A 21,628-nucleotide genomic window follows, 5' to 3' on the forward strand; every position below is an offset into this window, starting at 1 on the left:
AGCTCACTGAGATGCTCTCAGGACGTGTCAAAAGCAGTGCAGGAACAGACTCACACAAAATCGTTTCCCAAAGGAAGGTCCCCTTGACTTCAAAGAGTAAACAAAGAAACTTGAGCCAGGCCAGAAGATAAAAGCAAGCAGGACGTGTGTCCTGTGCCAAAGCAGGAGGCTTAAAGCAGGCACTGCAAGGCCTGGCACAGCTGTCAGAGAGCGAGCAGGGATCATGATTTCTGATTCTAGAGGACTGTGCAAAACTGTCATCCTGCAAATCCTTGCTTCTTCCTAATAAAAAGCCACAGTGTCTCATGGTGGAAACAGCTGGTTCAGGGCACTGCCTCCTGCTGATGGGAGAGTTCATGTCCTGACAAAAACCTTTTAGTGCTGGAGAAGGTGCTCAGGGATGTCAGATCTCACTGTTTCTGCAGTGCTGGGGAGTTAAAGCATCAGGACTTCCACTGTCACCTTAACCCAGCTCTCTGATGGCCTTGGGCTGTACCTTGCATTTACTGCAAACTTCTGGTGTCAAGACCACCATGCGCTGGTGGTCTCTGCAGTAGCACCCTAATGTGACTTCTTTTGCTTGCTGCCACAGGTCTGCAGTGGACTTTCCTCACTTAGGACAGCAGAAATACCATGGGCATCTGAACCCACAAGGTATGAGCATTAGAGTCCCAAGGAGTCAGAAGCAAGGTTGGGAAGGAGAGTCCAATTCTCCCAGGAGTTAAAACCATGTCAGCCTCACCATTTTTTCACTCTTGGATGTCCATTATGCATCTTCAACAGTCCTCCTTTGATATAGTCGTGTCAAAGACACAAACCCCAGCCAAATTCAACCACCACGTGGCACACATAATCCTGTCTGCTGCCTGTGAGGGGGTCAGGAGATCAGAGTCCAACCCTGGCAGTGCTGGAGCCCGTCCTGCTGGAGCCTGGCTCTTGGCTCAGCACTCAGCTGCTCCAATGCATGGACATGTTTGGCAGCCTTGAGCTATTCAGCTGAGTGGAGAAAATGTTCCAGCTGAAGGCATCAGAAGGATGTCTTCCCTGCCCAGGGTCTCCAGGGCATCCTGTTGGCCTCCAACAAGAAGTGTTGGGCTCCTGCACCTTGTGAAGCCTGCAGGGCTGGGCAGAACCAGTACATCCCGGCAGCTTATGGGGTTCTGCACTGGTTGTTAGGGGCTCTGGGAGCAGAGAGCCTTCTCAGGTGGGTGTCTCTGTGTGTGACAGGAGAATTTGGGGCTATTCTCAGTAGGAGAGTGGGCAGGTGAGCACAGCTTGGGAAGGGAAGAAGGACTAAATGCTGGCCTTCAGGGTGAGCCTCATGCTTCTGGAGAGGATCATGTCCCAGCAAACTGTAGGACAGCTCCTTCTTTCCCAGCTTGAGCCCAAAACCTGGCACCTCAGGACACACCAGACCTTTCCTTCCCTGGACATCTGACAGACCAGGAAACCTGGCTCCCCTCAGCCCAAGGGGCACAGCAGCCTGTCTGCATCATGATGCAGAGCTGATTGGGACTCACCCTGGTCCTCACTCAGCTCCAGCACAGAAACCAGGCTGTGTTACCCACCTGTGGGAGAAGGTGGTCTGATCCCTAACCCTTGGGGAAGGCAGTACCATGGCACCTTCCAGAGAGAGGACTGCTGTCATCCCCACACTGGTTATGGTGCTGAGCCCTGCTGGGACATCAGAGGCTCAAGGAGAGGTGAGCCAAACAGTCTGGGGATATGGATTGGGCAGATCCAGGAAAGGCTGTAAAAAAGGAAGAAACTATTTAGCAAAGAGTATAGAAAATTTTATTGTGATCAGAGATATAAAGAGCTCTGTACATGATTTTGGGACTGGTTCTGCATGAACAAAGAGTAAGAAAACACACAAAGGCTGTTCAGGGGCACCTCCTGCAGAGGAATTACCAATGTCTTCTGGAGGAGGGACAACTGACCTTGGAAAACCCCGAGCCTAGCATTGGTGCAGAGTTTCCTTGGATGACAGTGGACATGAGGAGAAACAACAGGAAGGATTTTGTCTAACCAGGACCCATTGGTGAGCAGATACCCTCATGTCTGCGGACACCCAGTGCCATGTCTGCTGGTCCACAAAGGCTGGACCCACACTCATCTGCTTCTGCAAAGGGTCACACTGCCAGTGGGCACTACTAGCCACAGTAACAAGGGAAGCTGCAAGGAGGGTGACCACAGGCCAGCCTTCCCTGCAAACTGAGACAAAATTACTTCAACAGCTACATGAGACTTCACTTTTGCTGATCAATGGATGATGTAATTTGATGAGGAGTCAAGGCTACTCATCCCATTTCTTTCATGAAACAAAAATCAGACAACAGGGAAGAGTCATAAGGCAGCCTTTTAAAAAACCAAGTCTCTCCTCAGGGCTAGTCTCTCCCATCAAGGCTGGGAGTCCAGCCTGCCTGTCCCATACTGGCTGTGCCCAAAGAACCTTTGCCCCCACATATCCTGTCCTGCTCTGAACCATTTTGGGTAAGTGCTTGCAGACTGATAGGCAAGGGGAGAACAGCTTAGCTTGACTCACACAGCTCCCTGCTTTGTCCTGTCCTTCCCTAACCTGCACCCACCATAGCCTGGAGAAAGTAGTCACTTGTGCTGTCTGTGCATCAAAGACTTGGTAGGGATGAAGACTCCCCTGGCTTCCTTTTGTTTCCTGGTGCACCTGTTTGTTCACCCCACCAGCACGTGCAGTGCTGAAGGCCCGTCTGGAAATGGTGCAACTGGTCCCGTCAGACGCTGCTGCTCAGAGCACCAGCTGTGCTGGGGCTGTGCAGGTGCCATCAGCTGCCAAGTGACAAATCATGCCAGGCACACCCATGCCCGTGGCAAGGCCTGTTTGGATCTGTGTATAGCTGCTATCCTGGGCTCTGAGGTTAGCTGGATACTAGGCAGATATGGCCTTGCTGGAAGCCCCAGCCTCAGTGCTCAGCCAGGAATTTAGAGCAGGGCATGCTGCCTGGGGAAGTCAAGAGAGCAGGGAAAGCCAAGTTGCTGTAGGATGGCAGCCCAGACACCTCTCTGCTTCCCACCCCCAACACAGGGTGCTGTGACTCAAGGCACTGGCTATGTGCCCCAGTGTCTGCTGTGGGATCTTTCTGAGCAACACACACTCCAGGCTTGGCTGTGGACTAATGCAAATCTGGCAGCCCAGGAAATGGAAAGGTTTCAGGACTTGCTGTATCCCAAAGCTTCTGATGAGAAGGCTGCACTGTGGGGCACCCCAGGCTGCTGGGAAGGGGGAGTAGGTCAAACTACATTGCCTTACAGAGAACATGCTGGTGGTGGACTTGGCTTGAGGGTGCACAGTGGAAGGCGGTATAGGGATGGGGCAATCCTGAGATTACTCCCTGACCACCTGCTGAAGCCCCTGCACAAGATCCAAAGTCTGACAGGGTGTAGGCAGATGGGAAATACAGTTTTCAGGGTGCAGGGAACAGCAGAGATGCAGCCTTGCTCTTCCCCATGCACTCTCCCATGAAGTTACTGCAGTACCAGAGTGTACAGGGCGAGTAGGGGTCAGCGCTTTCCTAAGGAAAGCACTTGAACTCCCTTGAGTAACAAGTCTACCTCAGGTTTGCCACCTTGCTGCCTCGCCTTAGGCTGAGGGTGAGAAATGTCTCGCTGCAGCCTGACAGCACCCGTACAGTGAGGGATGAGTCCCACTGTTCCAAAGGCTGTGACTTTGGAAGGCTGATCCCTAGGCCGCTGTGGTGTTTGTTCTTCTGTCCTTTGAGTGTGGATCATGTCTGCTCACATGCTGCTTGCTGGTGCATTTTCTGTGGTCAGGCTCCGTTGTACTCTCACTGGGCTGAGGCTGAGGGACAAAAGGTTCTCCACTGCTCTTACTTACAAACACATCAGGAATCTTAGAAAAAAGTTCCAGGTCTTGTTCCATGCGTCTGTCCTGCTGGCAGCTTCTCCTTTTTACCTTGTGCTTAGAATACAGAGTCTTCTTCCTGTCACCTCTGGGATTGTCTGTGGACAAGGAATAACGTTCACAGTTGCTTAAGTTATTCTTAGGAGGCCCTTGAAGGGCTGTGCTCCCAAGAAGAGTCTGAGCCACAGGAATCTCATCCATGGACTCAGCAGACTCTGAGTGATAGTCAGCTGGGGGTCCTGCTGCCTGGATGAGGCTCATGGTGCCAGGGGGCACAGCAGCTCTCGGAAGAGAAGCTGGCACTAAGAGGTGAAGGCTGTGGGAAGGTGAGGTGGCAGTAGCTGTGGCTGGGAACTCTGCAGATGGAAATAAAGGGAGAAGAAAGCTTAAGGAGAAAGAGAGATCTCTCAGCCCCACAAAGACATCAACAAGCCCAGGAATTCTGCTGCGACTGATCCACCAGTGTTAAAGAAAATCATACCTATATTTATACAAAATTCAGCAGAGAAGCTGACTGGTGCACTCTCACCTGACTGGGGATCTGGGAAGAGCTGACGTGTAGCATGTTCTTTAGATCCACTGTCCGTTGCTGAGGAAGAAGCTTTGTGCACCTTCTTTCTTCTTTTCTTCTGTTGCTGTGAAAGCAAGTGGCCCGAGGGAAGAGAAGTCAGTTTATCAGCCCAGAGCAATGAAACAGTGTTTTTACTTGCTATGTCTTTTTAATTCCTCCTATTTTGAATAATGAGCACTAGGTATAACCAAAGTCCAAGAATATTGTATAGGTTAAGACTGAGTTGCTATAAAGTGACAATGAACAGGTATTTAATAACACACACGTTATCTGCATACAGTGCTTTAATATCCTCATTTGAACACAAACTGCTGGATTTTGCTCTACAGAAACACGTAGAACTTGTTAACATCAACAAAGTACAGACACAGTCACTGAACTGCGTGGGGACAGCAAGGCACTGGACTGGATTGTGTGACAGCTTGTGAGCTGGAGGGGACTGCAGGGTAGCTCTGATTACACCTGTGAGCTGAGACAGGAGAGCATGACCTGGATGTGGTGACTGCAGGGCACGGCCACACCTGCAGACATGCTGAGTGAGGAGCAGGGTGTAAGCACAGCCTGTACCAGAGCGACTGTGTGCCCCTGCACCTCAGTGGACTGTCAGCAGCAGAGGGTTGGGGTGTAGCAAATCCTGCTTACCTGAGAAGGGACCACAAAGTGAAGGGATGGGGGGTCTGGGGAGGAGCCCTGCTCGGGGTCACCTTCTTTGTTGTGGACATAGAGCTTTGGAAAGCTAAAGAACACAGCAGACACACAAGGTGAGTCCCTAAGACAGGACTTACTTCTGATTCCCTTTGCAACATACACATCAGCCTGACTGAAACCTCCCCTGCCTTGCACAGCATTCCCAGCAAAACTGCAGGCGAGCTTTCCCTGCATAACTGTGCAAAATATGAAGGAAATCCTCAGGGACATGAGTTAACAGTCAAGGATTAATTAAGAGACAAGGATCCTGTTTTCCCATGAGTGCTTGCCTGTGTTGTAAACTCCCCTGTTGTGATGCATCTCTCAATAACCTGAAATCATGTAACTATAATGAGCTCAATACAGAAATTACAGGACAAATCAGGCAGCTTTAAAGTAATTTTAATATAAAACAATTAATAGAAAGCAGTTTAATATAAAATATTTAACATAAAACAGCCTAAATAGAGAATTGTAGGAATCATATTTTCCCAGGGAAGGGAAGAGAAGTATTTCTGCAGGTGTTTACCCTCTTGAACCTCAACGACTTCACCATGCTTTGGTCAAAATACTGGTGCTCCCTCTCCTCCCAAGTACTTTTGTCTTAAGATGCATCAGTGACCTTGATGACAATTTCCCATTCACCATACACACTGCTGGGAGACTTTTCTTACCCTTTTCCTGAAGTTACTGTTGAGAATTCCACTACTTGAACTCTGGGGTCTGCATAGCCAGGGTTACCTGACAGTAAGTCTGCTTCCTGAAAAAAAAAAAAACAAACATCTTCAGACTAATATGGACACAGAGTGGAGAAGAGGGATTTTCATTACAGATGTCTTCTTTCTCCCTGTGCTAGACATTTTCTGTCACCCTTACAGCCAGCACAGCTGAAGCTCAGCAGGAGTCTGCTGCTTAAGAAGATGGAAAACCAAGGCTGACACAATTGAAAGTCCCCGATTCATTCATTAAGGCCAGTCAGGATTTTATGTGACTCAAAACCAAATCACACTTACAGAGATCAGCTTAGTCATTTCTTGGGACCACATTCAAAATACCACTTAAAACCTCCATTAGTTACACAGTTCAATCTGAGGAGCTACTCAGTGAATGCAAAAATGTCTTTCAAATGCAAGATGAAAGCATGCAACATATAGGAAAAAAATAAAGTATTTTCTGTTTCTTGTGTGATCCAGTATGGCTAATAACTGCTGTTTTTTAAAAAATGCATGTGGTACATTGATCATTTGCCTCAGGTATAGGTGAACTCAAAGTAATTCCATCCTGAACTTGAAAATTGCATATTTTCAGATACATATAAGAAGATTCAATAAATAAGCCTCTTAAATCCATGTGTTTGCATTACAGAAAAGGACTCAATTCTGACTCAAAAGGACACAGTGAAGACAGTCAGAGTACCAAGGGATGTGGGGTATGAAGCCCTGTTATCAAAATGGATAAACTGTGCTCAGAAGAATCTTGACACTTCATATCAGCTGCTCTTAAACTTGAATAACCAGACATGCTTCCTCTTAAGCATTTTAGCATGCAGTGACTATAAAGACACACATTTTAAGGTAACTTTTAGGTGGTAAAGATGGAGGGATTTGAAATGTGATAGGCATTAGCTTCAAAAATACTTAAACAGGCTCATGAAGACCTATTTTTTTGAACAGCCTGATCAGCAAATTTGAGAAAATGAAGTCAGAGTTGGACATTCCACAAATGGGTTCCTGAGAGATCCAAGGTCTCTGCACTTCAACGAATTCATAAACAATCAACAGAAGAGCAGAGCAGTGAGAAGCCTGGTGATGACACTCCCTGATGTAAGGCATTAAAAATGAAAGCCAGCCACAAAGAGCTGCGGAAGATCTTTGTAATATTGAATTACAGGGTGAGAAAATGGCACACAAAAATCAATATTGCCAGAGGTAAAGATGGAAAGAGATGCATGTGAGACAAGCAGTGCAAACTTCATATACAAAGCAATGGTCTCAACTAGAAAAGAATCCATGTAGATGCACATTCAGTGGCAGTCAAGAAATCATTTCAGATGTTAGGAATAAAAAGGAAAGGCAAATTAAAAATAAAAATAGAAAATAGTTTCATGTTACTGAATAAACTCATCAACAGCCTGGACACTGGATTCTTTACAGTGTTCCAGCATCTCTCCTCACAGAAGACCAGGAAGAAGGTACAGAGAACAGTGACAGGACAAGTGAAACGGACGGAGCAGTTTCTATACAAGGAACAGCTGATGGACTGGGATTCTTCTGTCAGGAGAGGGAATACTCAGGGCAGATATGAGTGGAGGAACCATATGGGGAATAATTGTTTACCAACTCTCTAATAGAGCATTTACAGAGCATCAAATGAAAAAAATCAGGTAGTAGTTTCAAAACAAACAGAAGAAAGGCACTAACACAAACTGCTGAGTGCTGAGGGAGAGTACTGGGGGCCAGTGTCAGAGCCAGCACACTGGTCTGATCCCCTCTGGCCAGGCTTCTCCTCATGCAGAACAGATACTTCCAAAATCACTAGTTCCTTTTGAACATCTTGGCATCAGTGTCTGGAGACTCAGTACTCATGTATTTGTTAGATAAGAGAGTTGCCAAACTGGAAAGACTTCAGAATTGCTGCATTTTGTTAACATGCTCTGCATTTAACTGGTCTTGGAAGGGGAAAAAAAAAAGCAGTGGAGTGGAATTTGCAGCTGTTTTATAGGTGGTAACATAAAATTTGAAGAGAATTGGTTTAGCAACTGCAAATATTTCTGACTTGAGAATTATTGTACTTAGATCTACTACAGGTAGGGTTTATCCAAGTGAGAGATTAATAATCTGCAGAAATTTACTACGTGTATTTCACAGCACTTGTAACCCAAGTCAGACCATCACTCACCATCGACTGAACACAAAGTGTGCACAAATGTCTCCTCAAAGCGCCCAGGGGACATTTACAATCAAGATTTACATTCAGACCTCATGCACCTGAGTCACAAATGAAGGAGACCAGACACAGTCTCTTATCACTGTAATTGTACAGGTGTTTGCAGAGGGAAGCAAGTCGTGACTGGAATGAGCTGCAGTGGGAGACATCCCACTGTGCAGAGTAACTGAAAACAATCAGCACTCAATGCCCACAGCACACAAACAGGACTGTAGGACTGGCATTTCCAGGGAGATTAATAAATGATTCATCTTGAGAATAACATGAACGATTTCTTTCCAAGGAGGGAATGAAAGAGCCTTTTAAAATCCATTTTGTTCATTTCAGCCTTCTATAAATAATATATAACCAAAGCAGCCACATAAATGAAAGTAAACCACTAAAGCTGAGTAGCAGAAACAAATGAAAGTAGAAAATACAATGTTCTATCACTGTGAGAAAAACTACGGCTACAGCACAGAGCCCAAGCCTCCCTCTGCTCCCAGGCATCAGCAGGACAGGCAGAATCCTTCCACTGCAGCACCAAGACAAGTCACCCTTTGCAGCTGGGTTGTTTGGACTCAGCTGTTAGTCCTGCTGAAAACAGTGCTGGATCAACAGACTGCCCAAATTCTGCCACTGTGCAAATCCTGGCCATGCTCACCAAACACCAGCTGTGTCCACCCCAAGGTCCACTGTTACAAGCTCAGGATGAATTCAGCTTCCCTGCCTGCTGCAGCTGCCCTTATCAACCACTTCAGCGACAGCAAGTGCCCTGAAGTGCTGTCTGGCTGGAGGGGAGGCAGAACTGAACAGCAAAAAAATGTTTATTTCAGGGAAAGTGGTTCTGTTGCTGAGAGTGAAGTTGAGGCTCACCTTAAAGTGACATTGGAAGACAGAAACAACACTGCAAATTTGAGGGAAGCTGAGTAAAATCTGTGTTTATGATTTAGAATCAAACCTTACCAACCTGAATCATTGTCCAAAGACAGTTCAAAGTTTTAAGAATGTGAGCAGAATCACGTCCCAGCTGGCCCCATATGAAAGCCAGGTCCCTGGCATGAATGCAGCTATGCATTAAAGCATTGGGTTTGGTTTAGTTTGTATTTCTTTGGACTGCTATGCAACAGCCTACAGAAAAAATTGTAACTTGCACATCCTGCTTTGGGTATGGTAATAGAGGCAAAGGTTCAGTGTGTCCAACTGTTCTGCATTTTTTGTGACATCTGAACAGTTTTAGTGCACAAAATTAGGGGTTTTACTTTGTGCATGTTCTGAGAAGGATTCTACAAGTAGGTAAGAATCCTTTAACCTGAACAAGAATCTTCTAACCTGAACATAGACAAAGACTTAACTACAGACCAACATGGAAAAGTGAAGCCAAAACCAACAACCAAGCTTGAATAAGGCTCAAAAACAAGGATTAAAGGGGAAATGCATGTTTCTTCTGAGTTCCTACAATGAATGACCAGTTCAGACAAAAGCTGGAAGAGGATGATTTCCATTTTATGCTCACAACATGTTGGATAAATTACAAAGGGTTGCTGTGTTCAAGCTAAAGAAGGCTGTATTCAACACAGCTTACAAAAGGCAAGTCACTTGGTGTCCTCCTACTCCAATCTATTTGTTTGTGTTTATCTCTGGTTGCTATGTAAGAAACAAGGAAAATCTGGTGGGTTAACATTTTTTTTAACAATGTTACTGGGCATCATCCAGTATTTCTTGTTCCCCAAGGTACTAAGTGCAGTCCTGAAACACAGAACTCCTTTTCACCCTGCTCCTTCCAGGCTTGCTGCTCCAAATTAACCATATTCACACAAACCTATATAAGCACCAGTGCAGACAGGAGGACATCACTGAATGGCTACATCCCAAGTGAGCACACACACACGAAGTCCTCCCCTGTTCAAATACATTTTCAGTATCAATTAAAATTCAGTAACTAGATGATTAGAGCTAATGCTTTATTATTGTTTTAATTTTTATATTAGGCAAAGCTCTATGAGACAAAGTGCCAAATATTTTTGTTGTTATGGAAACCTCTGTTTAAACTGAAAGTTCAAATTTTCCAAAACTGTAAAAAAAAATATATATATATGAAAAGCTAGGGACTCTGCATTATACAAAATTAAATTAGCTCACTTTCCCCTTTGCTTTGATAGGGAAAAATTATGGATGAGTCCAGAGAGATCCCAGTATTTCTACACAAAATACTCGTATGAAGCTTGGCTTTAATTAATTTCTTAAGAAATGAAGTTGGTTGTATAGTAGGTAACTTGCACAAAGTGAAAAGCTACACAGGATTGAGAATCACAGAATAATTCAGACTAGGAAGAATTTCTGGAAGTTTCTAGCTCAACTTCCTGTTAAAGCCAGTACAGAATTTGTCCAGTCAAAATCTGAGTTAATCCAATAATTTATTTTGCCTTGTAGCAAAATAAATTATACAAAACCTACCAATTAAGAGTGGAATATATTTGCCTCTGCAAAGTGCAGCAGCATTAAGGAGCTTGTAGAACTCTTTCTACAGAGATACAGATCAAGACCATGGTAATCACAAGGACTACTACCACTGTGCAGACTCAATTCAAAGAAAAGCAGGTTTCTGGGTCATTTCTGAATCATTGGTGGCCTTTTCATTTCCAAGATGGTTAAATTATTGGTATTATTGGCTGCTCAATGATTAGCCTCCATTTTCTTCAGCCTTAGAGCTGGTTTCACTTGCAGCCATGACCTGTGGTACCTCTCTCACAAGCCACCAACATGTGCTCTGTCACCCAAACAGATGGTCCTGCCCTTCTCAGGGACAGGATTCTTCCCACTCTTCAGTCACCCTCATTCGTGCTGAGCCAGGTATTCATGTGACTGCTTGGTGAACCAAATGGGAGGAAGCTGGGCCAGCTCAACTATTTTTTTAATAAACTGTATTGTTACTTAGATGAGTTCCCCCACCCTGTTCTAACGAACAGCTGTGCTGGCACAAGAGATGAGATAGTGCAGGGCCCAAAACAAGTGGTGGAGGAAGAGAGTGGGAGGGACTGATTCCTTTGAAAGCAGTACTTGCTTATGCCCAAAGTGTTCATTGAATTACAGGCCTTACACTCTCCCACATCCTACTCAACTCCATCAAAGTACCTCTAAAGTCTTATCTCTAGCAGCTGCCTTTAAAACCTGGAGCTCAAAAAAGTGAAGCAAACTTTACACTGCAGACAATTGAGGCAGGTTTTGAGAAACGGACTGAAAGTAGGATGAGTACCTGATTGGGTCTCACTTGGGAGGAACAAGACTCTTGCTGCTTGTTCACTTTTCCTGCCTCTTGCTGTGGACGCTGCTGCAGGATGTACTCGTATGTAGTCAGTCTGTGCCACACTGGGAGGAAAGAAAGAGACCTGTCAGCACAGGAAAGGCCCCTCCCTGATAACACTTACACAAACAGTTTGAATAACTATACAATCAAATAGTAACTATAAACATGAAAGGATTGATACTCTAAGCCAAAAGTACCTGTGCACTGTACTATATCTTTTATTTATCTTTCTCCATCTTTCACTGCCATCATCACAATGCTCTCTTATAGTCCCACTGTTCTTCTAAACTACCACATAACCTTCTATACTGTAGTAGTTTGTTCAGGTAATTTCAGAGCAAATCCACTATTCATACTCAACAGGTGTGAATAGCTTGGTGAGCAATCAGGAGGTATGTGATGCTAAACGGAGCAAAGAAATTGCTCAGGTTACTGTGTCCTGTAGAGACTGAGACACAATATGCAAACCAGTGAGCATCAAATGCACAACTTGCCTCACAACAAACAAATGTGCCCAGAGTTCACATGTCCGAGTTTATGTGCTCTTAAGGTCCTTCATGCAAGCACATCAGCTTTCATGAATGACCAAAAGCATGTGACATTGCTGGGTAGCTTGGTTTCTTCATGAGATCCAAAATCTTGCAAAGGTCCAAAACTCACATTGCTCCCATAATTACTCTGTTATGGTATTTTCAGAGAACAAAATCCAGAAATGAATGTTGAAGATTTTTAGTGCACAGCCTGCTAGTCATTTCTCCTTTTTACAAAAGCACAGCACTTAGAGCAGATGCCTGGGATGTGGGACATCCGGACTAAAATCCTTCCTCTGCCTGAAGACATTTGTATCAGTAATATCTTATCTCTCAAAGCCATGCCTGGAGCACAGGACTACTTCACAGGGAAGTGGGGGAGAGCAGAAGAGAAGGTGACCCTCTGCTAAAGCAATCGCCTTACGAAGAAATAAAATTCAGGATCCATTTGGACAGAAAGAAAGAGCATAGAGATGAATGTGAATCTGCAGCCAAGTGATTAGCAAATGCACTTAACAGGGACAGTGCAGGGTGCTGGAAAGTGCTCCTAGAATGGTGCCATTTGCTTTCTTTGAGAAACAGAATATTGCTTCACAAGCAAATAGCTATAAACCATTTTTAATTCAGAGGATGTAGGTTTCTGAGTACTTACTTCTAAAATATTTTAATGGAGCTATTTAGTTAAAATACTGCATTTTTTGCCAGATAACATTGCAGCATATAACAAGCAACATATAATCACAGCCTGTTAAGAGCCACATATCCTTTCCTATATTCTCTTCCTATAGTTTCTACTATTTTTTTTCTTTTTATTCTGCTGACTATTGGCCTCTCAGTATTGAAGAAAAAATATATCCTCCCTCCAAATTTGTGAAGTGCTGTGCTTCACTGAATGCCTTAGAACTGAGTCTGAATCAAGGCTGGTAATTTTTAATACATGGACTTACTATTTTGAGAATAACCTACTTCCTTTTGAGTGATCACTGTGAGTAATTCGAATCAGAAGAGCAACTCTGAAATTTTCACTGTGCTTGTAACAAAACTAAGATTCTAAATTTTCAAGGTCATACCTGACTTAAACCAGGGTTTTTTATATGAAGTCTAAGGACAGTACTACTCACAGAAGTGCCATTTTCTTTCTGTAATTTTGTAAAAACAAAAAGGTTTATGAAAAAATACTTTTAACACTAATTACATTTGAACTGGTAAACTGTATTTCTAGTCCCAAAAGAGGGTAGGCAGTTCATTAAAATGTTGTCTACCTTAAAGCACTTAGAGAAGACTATTGACAAATATAGGTGTGAAATAAGAGGAATTTAAACCAGACATACTTTGTCTATCTCCCTGAACCCCAGTTTTTACATGGAAATGCAGCTGTAAGTGAAATGCAGATATATATATATATATAGATAGATATATATATATATATATATATCTCACAGAATACAGGCTTCAGTATGGTAACACCACTCCTTCAAAGCAAGGACTTACACACTACATTCTGCACAGCTAGAACCCGTTCATTTTGGCAGCAGATTTTAATGTAATAAAATATTAACAAAAATTAACAATAATTAAATTCTGTTTCCATGTAAGTCAGAGAGATTTAAAACTGGGCCAAAAGTAAAAGTTAATTGGGCTCAAAATTCATTCTGAAAGAGGAAAAAGAATCACCCCAGCACAACAGCAACTGAGAGTTTCCCAAAGCTGGAGCTGAACCAGCGGCACATAAGCAGATTTCTGACAGAGAAAGCAGGTCTCTATCCCAGGCAGGGAGCACCCTCTTGTGGAAGCTGTGCACAAGGACAGGATAAACACTGCTCAGAACTAAATCGAATAATGCTTTTTCATCCAAAAGAAAACTTCCCAGAGTGGTCCCAGCTTTGTTACACTTTTTGAGACAGCTGATAAGCTTTTGTCTTCCTACAGTGCTAGATCGACCTTTTAAATCTCCAGGTATTGCCATTAATCCAGCAAAGCAACTGTCAATTCCACCAAGAAAGTAAAATTGCAGCATGACCAAATTTAAGTCAAGCTCAAAGAGGCTCTAGAAGGAAAATGACAGTCAGTGCCCTCACTGGCTGTAATGTCTGTGCCAGCTGAGGAACACTCACCCATCGAATGCTACACTTGAGCAGTGCAGCTGTTTTGCTTCTGGAGCCGCTGGTTTGTGCTGACCTAGTTTGTGTTGGCACCTGCATGAAGGATGTTAACTGAGAACCTGAAAATCCATCCAAGGATCCTCTGTAACTGCTGTCCTCACTTCTCTTCTACCACATCCCTTCTTCCCTAGTTTTGGCACCAGCAACTACTGCAAGTGTAAGATCTTTTTCCACCATTACTTTCGTCAGCAGCCAAAAAGCACTGGCTTCATTTTAGACGATGACCGAAAGAAGGGTTTTGATGGCCATCTGTACATAAATAAACATAAACATCCCTTCCTGACAGAGCAACAAGCAGGAGATCTAAAGAGAAACTGTCTGAAAGCCTATTCCTCTGAATTCCACAAATACTGTGTCAATATGGTACAACATCCATAAAGTGACCTTGGCCTGGATGTCAGGGCTCCTATTAGAAATGTAGCTCAGCACAGCCACACTTTCCTGGGATAAGGGAGAAACAGGCTCTCTCACACAACCAAAGTACCGGGAGCATCATGAGGAGACTCACAAAGCCCATATGAGGAGTCCAACTGAACATGCCATCACTGGCACCATGCTGGAATCGACCAGTTCATCCTACCTGACCTATCCAATACTGTCCCACATGCTTTCAGTTCCAGGATAACACAGCTCAGACTTGAATGCACAGGTCCCACTTATACATGCACTGATAAGCCTACCTTGTACTGAGGGAAACTTAGAAGTATGGTGTTAAATCCCAATTTTGTACCTTTACAATGGTAACAAAATGCATGATGTGTGACTATTTGTGACATGGGTGAACACACAGTGAAGACAGGGTGAGCAGAGGCTAAGCAAAAATGAAATGGGGATGCAGATGACAGGAATACAATACCTACAGAGATAAACGTGAAAGGTCAAGAGGTGGCCCAGCAGGATCACAGTCACCAGGCTCAGAAGAATAAAAATTCCAGCTGTGACCAAAATGGCAGGTGCCTTAGTCTCAACAGGAGATGCAGGAAGAAACACAAACCAGCGGTCCATGTGGTTCCTTAGAGCTGTAAACCAAAGGGAACTGGAGGTTAAATAGATTGTCCATGTAGGAAATATCTCTAACTAACTTTACAGCTGGAAATCTTGTTAACTCCAAAGTAGCTGCAGACCTATTGTGCACTGGAGGCCTAAAAATCTGGTGCCTGCAGGGACTTTGGGGAGAACAGTTAGCTCTGTAAAGAAAGACACTCCATTCGACTGAGCAAAGATACTCTAACAGAAATATAAAATACACAGAGTAAGGAATGGAGTTCCTTCTTAGTGGAAGAGCCCACAGAATCCAAACCAGTATGGAGATATGCTGGTTGGTTCACAGGATGCTCAACTGAAGCGTTGCTGTACCATCAAAGTGCTGGTCGGAGCGGAGCATTGTGGGGTCGATGAAGAACTCCACAAAGACGTAGAAAGCAACGAGCAGCAGGAGCCCCAGGCCCAGGATGGCAGACAGAACACTATTCAAAAAGAGCCTGCAAGAAGGGGAGAGGTCTCAGCAGCTTCAATAACATCACACATACAATTCAATATCCCAGCCTCTAATAAAGATGGAGATACGGACAGCTATCTCCAATTACTGTCACGCTTCCTTACACTTACGATAGATAGTGGTGAACAGTCTTACTTATTTTCTGTTACCCTGAGGGACTAAACTGTGACCCTTTAGAGCAACTGTGGTTACAAAACACTCCAGTATATCTGGGACAGACAAAGAGCTCTCTGCACAAAATCTGAAGGCAGTGTAACATGGCAGCCAGCAGCAACAACACTGCTCTCCACCAGGTTTTAGTGCAGGAAAGTGAAACTGAGAAGCATCAGTGATAGTCTCCTTATTCTTATCTGAAACCTGGCATGGATTAGAGGTGCCTATATGCTGCTGTGACTCCTGCCAACTGGCAACTCTCACTGGGAAAGCACACAATCTGGATGCAGGTGGTTTCAGATTGGAACAGCATAATCACAATTCTATTCCCACTCCAGCTCTCAGAAGCATGAAAGACATCCAATTAACATCCCAAAACCTTTTCCTAATACCAAAGAATAAGACTATGTGCTCTCTTTTTACTCATAGATGTTCAGCTACAAAATCATAATTGTAGGAATTTTATCCCTCGTTATTTGAATGTCATAATCATGCTTCTATTTTCCATCTAGTTTTCTCATGACTGATTTTACTCAGCCAGGGGCTGAAAGAAAAGTGGTTCTGTGTGGCTGAGTACAGACTGGACTGAGATGCAGGAGAACCTTGGGAAGAGAAGGAGTGATGTTACTGATGCAGTCTTTTGCTCCTGTCACAACACCAGGCTCCTACCAGTAATTCCTCTCTCCCACACAGTTGTTGAGCCATTTGCAGTGATGATCAAAGCCACATACACACTTGTTGCAAGTTCCACAGTGCTTTGACTTGGCACTCCTGCCAAAGAAAGGGTGGCATTAGTGTGGCAGCACCAGCTCATTACCATGACTTTCCAGTGACACAAATATAGGGGGATACACCAGCAGAGATCTTGGTAATAGTGTGAAAACCTTCTGCATCAAGAGCACTTCAACTCCCAAACATATCTGTATGGTTGGGCCATAATCCCAAACACTACAAAATTCTCCTTTCAATGCACTGCATGATTTCTATTTTGGAAATTGCTGAATTCTGATTTGAATCCCTTCAGCAGTTCTATAAAGCTGGATCTTAATGCCTGCCCTTCAAGCATTTCCTGCTACCACTTAAGCATCCAGCCAGATACAAGCACACACACACACACTGTTACACAGTTAGGTCAAACACCAACATCCAGGTAACACGGAACACAACAGCCCTCTCCACACATGTGAGCAGTGAAATAAAACACAGAACCCTGTGCACATTTGACAGGAGGTCCCTACCCAAATACCTGGAATCTGCCCCAGGATGAAGCTTAATTCACACTTTAGAGGCTTGATTTCAATCCTGCAGTCTGACACTAAAGACTAACGGTGAAGTGTAATGGTAAAGAAGACAGAGTAATAGAAAGAAAAGATACTTACACATCTACATCACAGACATGGCAGTGATGGTTTTCAATGACATGTGCGTGTTGGTTACGGTTGAAGGTGGCCAGAGGCCCTAAATAGTTTTTTTCTCGCACATTTGCATCCGCAGGATCAATAGAGACTGCAGTAAGATGAACAACTAAATGGTAGATAAAACACACTCCTGGACACTGAAGTAAGTACACAGTTAAGGATTTAATGTGTATCTTTTAATCCTTATAGACAAAGCCCACACAGATGAGAAATATATGACTTAGAACTGGAAATTACTAAATAACTGATTGCAGAACATTAATCTGAGCTTTATTAACAGAGATGTTTGTGCTGTAATAAATACCCTCCAGAAAAAGATAACTAAATCTACAGGAACAATATTCCTTATTGTAGATATTCCTAGCACAGGGAGTTTTAAAAGTTACCTTTACTTACCAGAATCTGACCCCATGTACAGACTGCTGATATAGCTCCACATTTCTTAGTCCACACAGACCCTTGGAGAGTCGTTAAGGCTGTGCACATGCCCCTTCACAAGACCAAACTTCCAAGAAGCAAAAGGAAAAAAGTCACATGAAGGAACTTGTATTGATCACCTTGCTTTCTTTTTCCTGAGTCAGAATCCCAAGAAAGAGGAGCACCCCTTTAAAATAGGCTCCTATACAATTTATAGACAGGATCCAGGATTTGTCATTTTTCCTTCAAATATTACCTGTTTGGATTCTTGTTTCTAAATGCAGCACCACAATAGGAAGCAAAGAAGACACACAGGCAGAAGGAAACAGCAGAAGAGCCTCGGCAGCAAAATTAAGAACCTTAAGGAAGAGTGATTAAAGAAACAAGCAAAACATTAGTTATCCAAAGTGAGGATCTCAAAATAACTGATTTTTACAGACAGGAGAAGATCAAGATGATGGTTATAGTTCAGAATGATTCTGGTTCAGCTTTTTCCTACGCTTTCAGTGCTACCCAACTACTGTTACAAAACCCCACTGACAGTGTATTCCAGCCCTTGTTCTGCTCTGGACCAAAGGATACAATATAGCCAGCAGGCAGCCAGTGGCGAGGCAGGAGAGGAACGAGGATTCCAAAGCCGACCAGCGCGAAGAAGAGATACAGCAGCCAGGCAATAATCTGGAACAGGTGCAGAGGCCAACTCCAGCCATTTCTTCGAGCACGTTGGACCTGCACCTCAGGGACAGCTTCACCCAAATCTTCCGGAGCAATCTTATTATGTGGTTTGTTGCAGATGTTCATCTACAGAAGTAAAAAATGGAAAACAAAAAAGATGTGACATGAAAACATCATGACAGAGCCCTGGCACTGGACATATGCTCCAAGGTGGACCAGGTTAGAGAGACTAAAATGATGACAAACCTGAGGAGAGATTTCTCTCTGAGCAGGGGATTTGTGATCATTAGGAACAGAAGGGTAAAAACAATTACACACACTAAAGGCAAGTGCTGATGTCTGCATGAAACACTATACTCCAAACTTCCAGCTAAGGGAAATGCAGGTTTTGCCAGTCTTTGGATGGCTCTAGACCTAAATGCAGTAAAAAGAGGAAAGGGTATTTTGGAGGCAGTCTGGAGAGACACTATGATATATGTTGTGGTCAAGGGACATGTTCCTGTGACAATGCAGCTCTGGATGATGGCAGGACAAATGCTTTCACCTGTCTCAGAGTGCCACATCTCCCTGCCAGGCAGTGCAGACATAAGCAGTGAGAGCTCGTGGCCCCATGGCAGCACAGTCTGGAACTGCAATTCTGCACTACACAGCACCCAGCGAGAGAGAGATGCCTTTGTCAGGAATAAAGGAAGTGGGAAGATTAGAAACTGAAAAAGTGCACTGATAATGACAAAAAGGGGAAAAGAAGCAGCAGCTACTCCACAACAAGTATAAAGCAGACTGTTGCTGAGGAACAGAAAGTTGCACATGCAGGACATCCATGCAGGAAGCAGCTTGGTTATTCAGCTGTCCTGCAATGTCTGGACTCCTGGCATGACAAAGACTTTAACAGCAAAGTTATGAACCATAACCTCCAAAGTTCTGGATGTTTATGATTGCTGATTGCACAACAGCTCTGAACTCAGAGGCAATTTTTCCTTTTTTAGATTTGTGTTGGATTATTAGTTGCTGCTTTTCAATTGTCAGAGAGCTGGGAGGAGTTTCTAAGAACAGAGAGCTGGGCTGCTCTGCTTCATGGAAAACTCGGGTGCAGCAGATACCAGGGAACAAACCAGGCAGCAGCTCTGGGGCAGCATCACAAAACAAGCACTGGAAAGCTCTGCTTGGCCTGGGCTGACTCCAGGTACCTCTGCACCACTCTCACCCTTCCTTAGTAACTAAAGAGGATGTGAAATTAACATCTAACACAATAAGCAACTTCAATTAGTCTGACAAACTCGCACATGAGAGTGCTGAAAGAAAAGGAGAAGGTCTTTGGCTCACTTGTGGTATTTTTGATGATGGTTCCAGTGGCAGAACAATGCCACAGGGCTAGAGGAGAGCAAGTATGGCAATGTGCTGAAAGAGTGAGCAGGACTATTCCAATCCTGGTATGCCAACAGTCCTTCAGGCCCAGGCAAAGGGCTGGAAATGTCTTTTGAGATCAGCTGGTAAAGTAGGTAAGAATAGAAAAGAACATAATTTACATTCCTCAGCACAGTCCTATCAACAAGCAGCCTTTGAGGTAATTAGCAGCATCTGCCTGCATTTACAGTTTAAATGGCTACATGGCAACTGGCTCCTCACAGATGAGAAACAGTTCCCAGTCATGCCATCCTCTTCTCACTGGCCTGTTGAAATCTTGCTTGCGCATCACTTTGAGCTACTTGTTACAAAACCTGCTCAGATAATTCAAAGAAATTCCCAGGTTTTTCCTTTCTCCTAATCAGACCCTGGCTAGGGAGACAAGCCCACACAGACCCTGGGAAAAAAAGGGCAGGTTCTGCTGCCAGATTTTGATGGTTTATGACACTGGATGGTTTTAACACTATGGTATTTAATGCCAGAAACTTCAGTACGATTTGTCAGAAGTCTTTGTGTGCTGAACTGTGACTGAATCTGCCCCTGGCTCAGCTGTCCCTACAGCTGCTGCCATCCCAGAGCAGAGTCTGGCTGGAATAGGCTCTCAGGAAGGAAGAAAGCCATGAACAAGACATTGCTTGTCCCATTTCAGGAGCAAAGTTCCTCTTGCCTTTCCCTGACAATTCAGTGATGATGCACTGATGAAAAACAAAGCTCTCTGTCAAGAGACTCAAGCATACAGCATAGAACCACAGAATGGTTTGGGTTAGAAGGGACCTTACTGATCATCTGATTCCAATCCTCTGGCATGGGCAGGGCCACCTTCCACTATCCCAGGTTGCTCCAAGCCCTGTCCAACCTGGCCTTGGACACTTCCAGGGATGGGGCAGCCACAGCTTCTCTGAGCAATCCGTGCCAGTGTCTCCCCACTCTCACAGGGCAGTATTTCTTCCCAATATCTAACCTAACCCTGACCTCTGTCAGTTTGAAGCCATTCCCCCTTGTGCAGACACTCCATCTCCCCTTCCCAGTGGGATGCCCTTATGCTGGAGGTACACCCAGCACTCCTTTCTACCCAGCTACACAGAACACTAACTTAAAAAACAAGGCATGAAGTCACTATCTGGGTTCTCAGGGCACACAGAGAGTGAGAGGCACCGGGACGCGCGGGGGAGCACCAGGGGCACAGCCGGCTGAGCGGGTTCCCGGAGAGCCGCTCTGGTAAGGTCCACGCAAAACCCCTCCCGCATCTCCACCACCTCCCTTCCCTCACCTTCTCCCCGCAGAAGCGGCTGGAAGCGGCCCCGTCCCCGCCTCATGCCCGGGCAGGGCGCGGGGCCCCCGGCCGAGGCCTCCAGGGCAGCCCCCGGCGCCTCCGCGGGCCTCGGGCCGCTGGGCTCGTCGCCATGGCAACGGCTACGGCGGCGCGCGTGGGCCAAACCACGCCGGGCGCGATCGCTCCGCGGGGACTCGTGGGGAGGCATCGGAGTTTCGTCCCACCCCAGCCAGGTGTGGGGTTCTCACTGAGCGCCACACCGAGGGAATCCCGGCTACAACACACCACACCCTTCCAGGAGGTGGCATTCCATATGCATGGGGCTGGGGATGCCCTGGGAGCCAGTGGTGGATGCTGGTTGTGAGCAAAGGCCATCCTGCTCCTGGGAAATTCCCTTCCCTATTCTGTCAACCAGTCTTTATGGTATGAAATGTATTATTTTTTATAATATATATGGTGAGATTTACAGTGAAATATAATGATGTTGTGGAATTTTACCAGAGGCTTTGGAGTGGTTTGTGTTTAATTAAAACAAACTAAAGGATGTGGAAATATGGATTGCTTCTGGGAAGCACCGTTGTCCACGGAGGACAAAGGATAACCTGGGCAACTGGGATAACACAGCACCTGATATGGCTTTAAAATCCTCCCAGTATCATCTAGCATCAGTAATTCCAGAAAGATGAACTCCAGGGATGCCTGGATCATGG

General features: G+C 44.8%; 1 protein-coding gene across 2 annotated transcripts; it reads right to left on the minus strand.

Moving 5' to 3' along the window:
- Positions 1–1,778: 1,778 nt before the first annotated feature.
- ZDHHC1 (zinc finger DHHC-type containing 1) lies at positions 1,779–21,042 on the minus strand. Of its 2 annotated transcripts, none has more exons than XM_071567294.1 (11): positions 20,916–21,042; positions 18,149–18,367; positions 17,111–17,286; positions 16,401–16,502; positions 15,437–15,561; positions 14,941–15,099; positions 11,338–11,450; positions 5,831–5,916; positions 5,112–5,205; positions 4,428–4,533; positions 1,779–3,996 (listed from the first exon to the last, which is right to left on the minus strand). In XM_071567294.1, exons 2-11 carry the CDS (start codon positions 18,365–18,367, stop codon positions 3,719–3,721), a joined length of 1,458 nt encoding a protein of 485 aa, XP_071423395.1. In that variant the 5' UTR covers positions 20,916–21,042; the 3' UTR covers positions 1,779–3,718. The 2 variants fall into 2 exon arrangements, with proteins under 2 accessions (XP_071423395.1, XP_071423394.1); XM_071567293.1 differs by having other exon boundaries at positions 1,779–4,254.
- Positions 21,043–21,628: the final 586 nt, after the last annotated feature.

The sequence above is a fragment of the Pithys albifrons genome, chromosome 12 (assembly GCF_047495875.1).
Source record: "Pithys albifrons albifrons isolate INPA30051 chromosome 12, PitAlb_v1, whole genome shotgun sequence".
Lineage (NCBI taxonomy): Eukaryota > Metazoa > Chordata > Aves > Passeriformes > Thamnophilidae > Pithys > Pithys albifrons.